This window comes from Zingiber officinale, chromosome 9A (assembly GCF_018446385.1).
Source record: "Zingiber officinale cultivar Zhangliang chromosome 9A, Zo_v1.1, whole genome shotgun sequence".
Classification (NCBI taxonomy): Eukaryota; Viridiplantae; Streptophyta; class Magnoliopsida; order Zingiberales; family Zingiberaceae; genus Zingiber; species Zingiber officinale.
In genome coordinates, this window is record NC_056002.1 from 32255225 (window position 1) to 32266909 (window position 11685).

The following is an 11685-nucleotide window of genomic DNA, read 5'->3' on the forward strand; positions in this document are numbered from 1 at the left end:
TCTAAAATAAGATATAATTACTCTTAAATTCAGTATTATTTAATTAGAATTGAATATATTTTCTATCTCATTGAGCTATCAATCGATTTTAGTTAAATTATACTAAATTTAGGAAGAATTATACTTCATTTTAGACATATTTACCTAAAAAAAAATGGGAGATTTTGACTTTAAAGGTCTACTGAATTCGATCGGCATAGTCGTCAATGGTTTAGGGTAGAAGTCCACATTGAATTTGGAAGGGAAAGAATGAGTATTAGTGAATTTTAATCAAAACTAAAGGAAATGAAGTAACTTAATACTCATTGGGACCTAAAACAAATAGATATGTTTGATCAGGGAATTGAAAAAAAAAGAATTCTGACATAGGGACTCAGAGCAAAATTTCAATCGTGGTTGGAGATTTTTAAGTAATTTATCGAAATTAGGGAAAATTCCTAAAAAGAGAATTTTTTATTTAAGTATTTAAAACTTTAATATTATTTAAATATTAATTAATAAATTTAATATTACAAACTTATTTATTTTAATTTAATGAGTTATTTAGATTTACCCCTCATGATTATACAAGTGTATGAGAGATCTGCAGAGGTAATGAAATCCGCTGCTATGTTTTAACTCCGTACCATTATAATTATTGTCTCATTCACTTACCAACTAACCAGGCCTAGGGGCTACTTAATTCATTTACAATCGTAAAATAGATGCATCTTTTATAATCAATTTGAGTAATTTCAAAAGATAAATGACAATTTAATAAATCACATAAAGAAATTCATTTCTAATAATAATAATAATAATTTATTCTCATTAGGAAGGTACATATCAAAGAAAAATAAATAAATTTATAATGTCTCAAATTTAAACTGATACAATAACAAAACTGATATTATAGAAGTTACCTCACACATATGGAACTTCTGTTCTACAACAAAGATCTACAAAGTAAAAACATCTTTGCTCAACACCAATATTGTAGGGAAACATAACGGCAAACTTAACTGAACTTTAATTCAAACCCTAAAAATGATTGTGGATTCTCTCAGTCAATCTTGACTGATGAGTAGATCAACCTTGTAAACAATAAGCATGCATAGAACCCGATCGTGCCAGTCAGCACGAAGAATGCATAGGAGGCAATCAGCATGTAGCCGAAGTACATAATACCCGATACAAACTTTGTAATGTCCAACTTTGTGAAGAAGTAAAAGGTTGCATATAGGAAGAGATAGAGTGCTGATGATCCTGAGGTCAAGTAGGATCTCCACCACCACTGATAGTCCTCACTGCATAGCTGGAAGTAGCACAGTACGATTGTGATTTCGGCGCATGTCACGAAAAGAATGAGAAAGACGAGGAAAAGGAACCCAAAAATGTAGTAGAATTGGTGCAGCCAGATTGAGGTGAGGATGAAGAATAGCTCAATAAACACAGCTCCAAATGGAAGAATGCCTCCAATTAGTATCGAGAAAACTGGATTCATGTACCATGGCTGTTCGGGTATCTGTCTAGGAATCTTGTTTGTTTTCACAGGATCCTCGGGAGCAGGTTTCATGAACCCCAAATAGCTGCCTACAAACACCAGGGGCACTGATATACCAAACCAGAGTAGCACGAGGGCGAACATTGTGGAGAATGGCACAGCACCAGATGACTTCTCGCCCCAGATAAGAACATTCAAGACGAAGAATATGGCGAATGCAATTCCAGGGAATGTGAATGCTGTTCTCAAGGTAATTGTCTTCCATTCTGTTCCCTTGAACATCTTGTAGAGACTGCCAGAGGAGTAACCAGCAAACAAACCCATGAACACCCAGAGTAGGAGCATTGCTGTCATCAATCCTCCTCGGTTTGATGGAGAAAGGAATCCAAGGACTGCGAAAAGCATGGTTACAAGTAACATACCAAAGAATTGGACTCCAGTACCAACGTAGACACACAACAAATCTGAATTAGTTGGAGGCCTGAATACATCTCCATGGACCAACTTCCATCCGGTCTCTTCTTGAGCTTCTTCTTGAGTTTCGAGTTGGTTGTACTTGGAGATATCTCGGTATAGAGTCCGCAGCATAATCATGGCTACCATTCCAGAGAGGAAGAGAACAATCATCAAGGAATTGACAATAGAAAACCAGTGGATTTGATCATCTGTCATTAGAAGATATGTATCCCACCGTGACGCCCATTTCACATCACTCTCCTGCAAAGTAGGGAAAGGAAACAAATTGAAACATAATATGACACAATCAATCTTGTACTCTTTCTTAATAGCAGTTTCACCTGAAATTCAACATCATATGTGAATATGATATCCTTGTTTACTTCAACCTCTTGTGGGAAATCGGAGTTCACAACTGTTCGTTTCGCATGAGGATCACATGTGATAAGGCGAGTCTTGTTACCATTCCACTCACCATCATAGTCATGTTTAACACTGCAGTACAAACAATAAAATATTTCTGGATTGTAAAGCCTAGACATACAAAAAGATGACTCGTAGACAACACTAACCTGAATGGTGTGACCTCAAATCCCACAATCCTTGCAAGGTCCAATTGTGCATCCTTGTGATACTTGACTAGAAACTCTAGATGATTGTGGATATAGTACTTTACATCCTTATTCTGTACAAAACAGAAGTGCATGAATCAATAAAACAACAACAAAATGATTTTGTCTATGCAGTGTGAGATATTGTTTACTCCAGTAGATTGTCCTTTGGCACCAACGTAAAAGCCATGTTGATAAAATGTGGGAGTTTCCTGAACCGTTCTTTTGATAGGAACAACGAGTGGAAGATTGTCGAGGATCCTGAGAAAGAACATGCCCACTCATCGACAATATAAGTCGATAATACTAGACAAATGCTAATACACTGACGGTTGCCTTACATATTGACGCGATATTCATCCTCTATCTTTTCCTTGAGTTCTTTAACATCTTTATCAGTGAGTGTAATCTTGCAAATGATCTGACACATGTGAGGTTCCCTCATTTCAAACTGGAGCAAAAAACAAAAATAACTTAGAGCAAAATACAGAATGTGCAACAATATAAGAAACTTTAGTCACAAAGAGAGCACTAACCACATAGGGAGAATTTTCAATACGATCACCACGAAGAACCTCTCCAAGATTTTCTGCACTATCTACTATGGTATCTGGCTGACAATATGGAAGAGAATAATAGGAATACGGCAGTTGCGTTTTTGTCGAAGTAAGCTTGTTTACTTTCACTAAAAGTGGGTCTTTCTGCAGTCAGCAATTGCAATTTATTCTTATTATGAGGATGAAAAAACTTGAACAAAGAACTGTCAAAGAGAAGATCATAATTTGCATCTAAATGTGTACAAACAGACAGACACATAGAAAGAGAAGAAGTACTTTAAATACACTACTAAAGGTATAAAAAAGGAAAATAAACAAGTCATAAAAGAGAAACCAAAACGTCACTCTGGGTAACTTGCTGATTTATTCATTTTAGAAGAACATAAATCAATGCATCAAATTAAGTAGCTATAAGCTGCCATTAGCTTTATACACCAAATAGATCAGTAAGGGTTAACTAATGAAATGACAGCATTGACAACAAAGTAAACTCTGTTTTGAGGTGTTTTTGATTGGTTTTCAATATGGTTACATAGTGATGGCTAGGAATGTGAATTTTTTACCAGTGAAGCATTCTAGAGCCTAGGAGACATAATGGGATGCATTTGTATGCTAATAGGAGACAAAAGTCTTGTAGTGAAGATGAGTTTTGTCTAAGAAATATATTTTTGTATCCAGGGAGCACTAGATGTGAGCTTTTCACTCTTTTCTATCATTAGTGCTAAGAGAATATTTCAAGAAGAAATAAGATATCCTTGCACAAGGAATAGGCATTGAATTGTCTAATTTTATTTTTCCTTTTTCTCTGGTAGGCAGTGGATTCTAGCAAGTGGTATTAGAGTGGTCTCCAATTCATCTAATGATATCAAAGGCACCAACTATTTATGTATTTTATATGTACAAGCTTGGTATTGAAGACAACTGCAACATTGTGGATGAATAAGTATCCCGTTCCAGTTGCATTTACAATAGAAAAAAAGAAATTGATCCTACTGGAAAGGTAGTTCATGTTTGCTTGCCTTCTCTAAAGAACCCTTTAATTTCTGAGCAAATGAGGAAAGAAAGGACTTTTGATGGCGCAATAAATAGTGAGACACTGCATTTAGTTTGAGCTAAATGAACCCAAACAAGATACGTGAGAAGGGTCAGTTGTAACATGAGATCCACGAATCTAACAATACTGGCCAACAGACATGACAAATTCTAACAACAATGCTTTTCTTTTCTTATCGAATATGGATTTCCAAGAGTTCAATTTTCTAATCTGAAACGAAAAGATCGATCGTTTCGCACCGGATAAAGAGTAACGGGAGTGGTAGAAACCAAACACCTTCATGAAGATCACTTTTTGCATCTTCACAACTCACGATATCGAACCAAATCCAAACTACAAAAGCGGAACGAATCCACCAATAGATCAAAACTCACAAAAGGGGGGGACACTCACCTTCTGGAAATCGGCAGGGGCGACGCCAGGGAGGTAGAAGCCGCTGGCCCTGTCGGCGGCGAGCAGGAACACAGCCACGATCCAGGGGGCCACCGCCATGAACCGCGAGAACACCATCTGAGAGGTGGAACGGAGGAGAACAGAGCGAGCTCAAAGCGAGATCTGAGATCGGGATCTGTCGATCTGCCAACAACCACCCTCGTTCTCTCGTCCGCGATGCTCGCTCATTTTAACTCGACGGGAATTTTCATTTCGCCTCCTTACTTTACCTCTATTTTCAAAATGACACAAAAAAAAATATTTCCAGCTTTTATTTTCGACTGAATAGAATTGGAAATTTAAAATGATTTTAACATCTTTCACTTTTAATAAATTCAAAGTAGCATAAATGAATTAAAAATAGCTTTTATTTTCCTTTTGGGATTTCAAATCTTATTTTTAGAAAATAAAATAAAAATAACATATAAAAAAATGGTATATTTTTGTAGAGTTTTCAAAAATTTAGGAAGACTTCCTAAATCAAAAATAAAAATAATTAATAAATTAATTATGTCATTATCTTATGTTTTTTATTATTAGAGAGAAAAATAAAATAAAATAAAAGAGCCCTCTTTATTATAATTATTGCTAAATTGACTTCCCATTTTAAAAATATATTAACATAACTCCTGGTGTATTTTTTGTCTCAACAATAACTTAGTAACGTTGCAGCTACTCATTGTAGCTACCTACCAGATGCCTTGATTATTAAAAAAAAAATACTTACTCAGGTCGGAGGATCGGTAATGCGGCAATAAGAATGAGTCTATTTGATAAGGGTCAATTATCACAGTGTAAATTATCACAGTGTAAATTAAAGTCAAGGCGATCAAGACTAGAACTTAAACAAAGTTCATCCGCATGATCTAAGTGGGAAGTGGCTACATCGGCTGATTGTAGGAACCATCGCCCGATTGACCGTCTGGATGAACCAGTGTCTGGTCAGTCAGGTTGGTAGTAGAGCGGGTCGAGCGGACCACCTGTCCAATTTGGGATATATTATTGCACGTATTAATAACGAACCGATAAAATAATAAAAGGAAAAAGGACTGAGATACTTAATAAAGAGAAGAGAAAATAAAAAAGAACACTTCATTTATCATTGAATGCAACGAACCCAAGACAAAATAATCTTATGCCGATGATAAATACTAGTTCCATGAATGTAAGAAGCCAAGATAAACATACCTTCTATCAGTAATTAATATCATTAAATAGGGGAAGATGGAGAGTCAATAAGAAACATATAAAAGAGTATGCTAAGTATGAAGAAAGTAAGATTTATCTCTATCCCTATTATTTTCAATTTCTCTTCTTCTGTTTCTAACTTGAGCATCGGAGGACCAATGCAAGGGAACATTTCCTTGGTTTGGTTTGTTTTGCAGATAGGAGCGAGGTCTTCACCTAGTAAGCAGAGTCGCCACCTCCCCGGCTTTCCAGCTTCATGCTTTCAGACAGGATCATTTTGGCACCGTCTGTGGAAACGTAATCTGCATCCGAACGAGAAGATAGAAGATGGTGAACGATTCACAACAGTGACGCTGACGCAAGAGGATCTTGACACACTGATACATGCCCGAGCGACGAAGATAGTGGAGAAACAGCAACAATAGACGCTGGTCGAGCACCAACATGCATTGTTCGAGTGCCAAGTGCAGGAGCCTGCAACCTCAGCGACAAACCACCAGGTTGAGCGAGGAGACCGAGCGGAACAAATTTCCACTCGGGAACCAAATAAAAAGCCTATTGGCACCTATGGGGAACCCCCTAATGTGTTGATCTCATTCCACCGAGCGTTATTCTGGGCTCCATCAGAAGAGGGGGCCAATCAGATAGAGATCGGGGATCTCCATCGGATGATGTGCTCGTCCAGGGCGCACGAAAGGGAAAAGCGCCAAGGTTAGATGATTCGCCCGAATGGGTCAATCAACAGTTCATGTAAGGGATTTTGGACGACCCTCTGCCCAAGCATTATAACCTGCCGACGATCGGGAATATAATGAAGCGACCGACCTGAACGACCACCTGACCAAGTTTGATAATGCGACCACACTTCATCAGTACATGGATGGGGTAAAGTGCAGTGTTTTCCTCACCACGCTATCTGGATCGACGCAATGTTTGTTCAAACGGTTGCCGAGCAACTCGATCCATAGCTTCAAGGACTTCCGAGTGGCCTTCCTGCATCACTTTGCTAGCAGTCGCCGCCACCAGAAGATGAGCGTTAATTTATTCTCACTGAAGCAGGGTCTCGAGAGGCATTAAGAGTTTATATCCAGCGCTTCAATCAGGTGGCGATGAACATCCCGACGGTCTCCTCGGACGTGTTGATGAACGCCTTCACCCAAGGGCTCACCGAAGGAGAGTTCTTCCGGTCGCTCATTCGGAGGCCGCTGAGGGACTTTGGCCACCTACAAAAGAAGGCCAACGAATACATCAACGTGGAAGAAGCCTAGGCGGCAAGAAAGAAGGAGACATCTGCCGAGCTCGTAGGAGCGTCTGAACGGCGACAGTCGAGTAGTCATCAACCCCCAAGGGGCCTCGATCGAGAGGAGCCCAATCTCATCAAGAGCTAAGAATGCATGTCGTACAATATGTGACGACTGGTCGCTCGAAGGCCGCCAAAGGCAAGGAATGGATACCACTCTTCTGCTCCTTCAACCAGTTAGCAACACACAACACATGTGATTGTTACGCATGATAGTTAGTAGACCGGTCTTGCGTGGATATAGCCGTCAATCACCACCTCTTGATCGACGACACCAAATCCGATCTATAGGGTGAAGGAAGGAGGACGACTGAGCCACACCATCATCAACCCCTACAAAGGAATAACCTGGGTCCCGACCGAGCCTTTGCCGAGCAGATCAGACCATCAACACAGGAGGAAGAGAACTAGAGTAACCATGCTCGGGGAGAGATAGAAATGATCACCGGTAGGTCGACCGACAGAGATTCTAACTGAGCAAGGAAGTCGCTTGCTCAGCGATTTGAGATCCACACTGTTGGCTGCAATAAGGAGAGAGCTTATCTGCATGCTCGATGTGTATCAAGGCTACCACCAAGTGCTACTTGCCAAAGAAGATCAGGAAAAGGTTAGCTTTATCACAGCCGATGGAACATTCTGCTACAACATCATGTCATTCGGACTGAAGAACGCTGGTGCCACCTACCAGAGTCTCATGAATAAGGTGTTTCAGAAGTAGATCAACCATAACTTGGAGGTATATGTCGACGGCATATTAATAAAGTCAGTCCAAGCTGATGATCTTAAGGACATACGGGATGAAGCTGAACCCGAGCAAGTGTCTGTTCGGCGCTAAGAGTAGACACTTCCTCGGATATATTATCACCGAATGGGGTATCGAGATAAATTCGAGTAAGGTGAAGGCGCTACAAGACATGCTGCCACCCCACAACTTGAAGGAGGTCCAACAGTTGATCAGACGGATCATCGCACTGTACTGGTTCATCTCTAAGTCATCCGATCGAAGTCATCCGTTCTTCAAGGTTCTACGCCGAGCCACAAAGTTTCAATGGGGCGCGGAGTGCGACCGGACATTAGAAGAGCTCAAGAAGTACCTTAACTCATTGTTTGTATTAGCTAAGTCGAGCACTAGAGAGCCACTTTAGATCTATTTATCGACCACCGAGTATGCAGTTGGTTCGACATTAGTAAAGCAGAACGGCCTTGAACAGCAACCCGTGTATTTTTTAAGCCATATATTGAAAGATGCAGAGTCCCACTACACCTGTCTTGAAAAGTTGACTTATGCGTTGGTGTTAGCCACTTAGAGACTCTGCCCATACTTCCTCGCCCATCCGATCATCATCATGACCAACAGTACCCTGGGAAGAGTCCTCCTCAACCCAAAAGTATCTGAGCGGCTAATCAAATGGACAACTGAACTAAGCGAGTTTGATATTCAATATCAATCCTGAACGACGATCAAAGCTCAGGCCTTGGCTGATTTCGTCACGGAGGTCCAAAACGCCGAGCTAACAATAACTTGGAGAATATATGTTAATAGTTCGTCCACTCGACAAGGAAGCGGGATCGACATTCTGCTCATTTCACCACGGGAAGATCGGATGTAATTTTCTGTTCGGCTGGATTATTGGGCCACCAACAATGAGGCTGAGTATGAAGCCTTGATAGCCGACTTATAGGCAGTGCGACAGTCAGAGCCACAAAAGTCTTCATTCACTCGGACTCTCAGTTGGTCGCCCAACAGCTTTCCGGGACATTCTAAATTAGCAGCGCTCGACTCAAGTTATATGTAGAAGCTTTCAAGAAGTTGAAAGTAAATTTTCAAGAGGTCACTATACAAAAGTCCCTCGATCGGACAATCAAGCAGCGGACGAACTGGCTAAGTTAGCTAGTTCATTATCACCGGCCGTGATTAGCCAACCGATCGAATAAGTTTCATTGGTGGCGCACATTGATCGGATGGAGAGAGTGGTCTTCCCAAGCGACTGAAGAACATCGCTAATTGAATTCTTCCGATCGAGTAGCACCCCGACTGACCAGGAGGTAGCTCAACTACTGAAGAAGAGGGTCGGACAATTCACCTTGACTAGAGACGAGCTTTATAAGAGGTCTTTCTCAAGGCCGCTACTCAAATGTGTGGGCTCGAAGGACATTAAGTACATACTCCAAGAAGTACATCTTGGCTCCTATGGAAGCCACCCGGGCGACTGCTCGCTGGCTCGAAAGATTCTCCAAGCTGGATATTTTTTGCCAACTCTCCAAGTGGATGCTGCTCGGATAGTAGCCACATGTTTGCCCTACTAAAGGTATCACAACATCCTGCACCGATTGACCATCCATGGTGTTTTGCCCGTTTGACCAATGGAGCATGGACATCGTGGGACCGTTTCCCATGGCGACTAGTTAGTGGAGGTTCCTACTCATCGCGGTGGACTACTTCTCAAAGTGGGTGGAGGCTGAGCCACTGGCAAAGACAAGTGAACAGATGGTCATCAAATTCATCTGGCAGAATATCTTGTGTCAGTTTGGCATCCCCCATTGGCTTGTCTTGGATAACAAGAGGTAGTTTGCGGGTCAGAGGCTCAGGGAGTGGTGTGAAGGCTATGACATCCAGCAGACCTTCACCTCAGTAGCCTACCCCCAAAGCAATGGTCAGGCGGAATTCACAAACAGGGAGATCCTTAGAGGCTTATGAGCTCGGCTCGACCACGTCGGGGGTAGCTGGGTCGACGAGCTCCCGAGTGTCTTGTGGGCAGTTTGCACGACTCCAAAAGAGGCGACCGATGCAACACCCTTCTAACTCGTGTATAGAGGAGAAGCGGTGGTCCCCGTGGAGGTGGGAGTAGAATCTGACCGAGTGCAACTCTACGACAAGGGAAACGTGGAGCGGAGGTTATTGGAGCTCAATTTGGTGGATAAAATACGAGATAAAGCTACCATTTGGCTAATGGATACCAACAGTGGATGAGACAGAACTACAACTGAAGGGTGATCCCCAGGTCTTTCCAGGTCGGCAATCTGGTGTGAAAGAAAATCAAGCCAGTCGGCGACATCACCAAGCTAGAGGCGTCATGGGAAGGACCTTACAAAATCATGCAGAAACTCCGTTCGGGGGCCTACTACTTGGAGGACGAAGACGGAAGACGACTTGAGCGACCATGGAGCGTAAATCATCTCCAACACTACAGAGCCAGGTGAGAGGTGCGTGAGTAAATATAGATGTACTTGTGTATATGCCTTCTAGATGCAGGACAGACATGAATAACAATCAAGTTTTCCAGACTCTTGAGTCGATCGGCCAAGTTAAAAGTCGAGCAGCGACTATAAACCCATGTCTATGCCTATCAATCGTCGAGCGACGACGTTAAACCCTTGTCGTCGTCAACGGTCAAGCGGCGACCTTAAACTCCTGTCATCATCAACGGTCGAGTAGCGATCATAAACCCTTATCGTCATCAACGGTCGAGCGGACACCTTAAACCCCTTTCATCATCAATGGTCGAGCGACAACCTTAAACCCCTGTCATCATCAATGGTCAAGCGGTGACCTTAAACCCATGTCTATGTCTATCAACGGTCAAGCGATGACCTTAAACCCCTATCGTCATCAACAGTCGTCGAGCGACGACCTTAAACCCATGTCTACGTCTATCAACGATCGAGCGACGACCTTAAACTCATGTCTACGCCTATCAATGGTCGAGCGGCAACCTTAAACCCGAAATTTATCGATCGACTATGATAATGGATAGCCCATTACCGATCGGAAGGTCACGAGGCCACACTAAGGGGTGTAAACAACTCGCATTTTTCGCTCAAGCTTGCACGTCAACAGGTGAACTAAATGCAAGTCAAATCGGCCGAACGATAAGAAGGGGACGAACAAAGAAGAAAGGTTCGCTAGACGAATGATCATTCATTGATACATCAAAAATTACAAAGCTTAGGAAGGGCAGTACAGAATAAAGCAAAACTCACACGAACATGCTCACTCAATATAATCTAAAATATTGTCGGGCAGCGATTCAGTTAACTTGTCTCGGCTGATGACCTTGTTGGTCAGAGTAATCGGAATATGGCCGTCGTGCCTAAGTTGGTCGAGCATCCCATCGATTTTGAGGTTGAAGAGGTGGAGAGCTTGGTCAACGACCTTGTCATTGAAAACATCCGAGCGAAGGTAAGCTTTCTTCAACAGCTCAAACCTGCTAGACTCGGCTCCCTGATAAGTCTCTAGGGCCTCTTAGGAGGCTTCAAGCTTTGCCTTCAACTTAGCCAGCTCTACGTCTTTGGCATCAAGTTGGATCCTCACGGCGGATTGCTCAGCCGATCGACCCTCCCATTTGGCATTAAAAGACGCCTTCGTATCCTTCAGTTTCTGAGCCAACACCCGAAACTCCTTGTTTTTGATCTCCAAGTCTTCGATCACCCATAGCTTCTTAGTGTTGGCCAAGTGGATTTTTGATTCGAAGGTACTGACCTGTTTATTAAGCCGAGCCAATTGTGTAGCCTACTTGGCGCTTTACCTTTCTCTGCCTCCAGTTGCTCGGAGCTCGTGGCCAGATCGGCTCTTAGTTGAGCCATCTCAGCGCTCATCTACTCCA

General features: G+C 42.1%; 1 protein-coding gene across 1 annotated transcript; it reads right to left on the reverse strand.

Annotated features, from left to right (window-relative positions):
* Positions 1-823: 823 nt before the first annotated feature.
* LOC122020382 (transmembrane 9 superfamily member 8-like) lies at positions 824-4781 on the reverse strand. The gene is made up of 7 exons (XM_042578295.1): positions 4555-4781; positions 3087-3251; positions 2892-3001; positions 2703-2811; positions 2512-2624; positions 2281-2434; positions 824-2200 (listed from the first exon to the last, which is right to left on the reverse strand). The coding sequence occupies exons 1-7, from the start codon at positions 4669-4671 to the stop codon at positions 1043-1045; spliced, it is 1926 nt and encodes a 641-aa protein (XP_042434229.1). The 5' UTR covers positions 4672-4781; the 3' UTR covers positions 824-1042.
* Between the last annotated feature and the right edge of the window lie 6904 nt (positions 4782-11685).

What these genes read in the sequence shown, in the direction of transcription:
- LOC122020382 (XM_042578295.1), bottom strand. Translation starts at nt 4,671, where the DNA reads ATGGTGTTCTCGCGGTTCATGGCGGTGGCCCCCTGGATCGTGGCTGTG. An exon ending in GATGAATATCGCGTCAATAT is followed by an intron (nt 2,812 to 2,891) that starts GTAAGGCAACCG and finishes GTTCTTTCTCAG; the next exon opens with GATCCTCGACAATCTTCCAC. An exon ending in CCAAAGGACAATCTACTGGA is followed by an intron (nt 2,625 to 2,702) that starts GTAAACAATATC and finishes TGTTTTGTACAG; the next exon opens with AATAAGGATGTAAAGTACTA.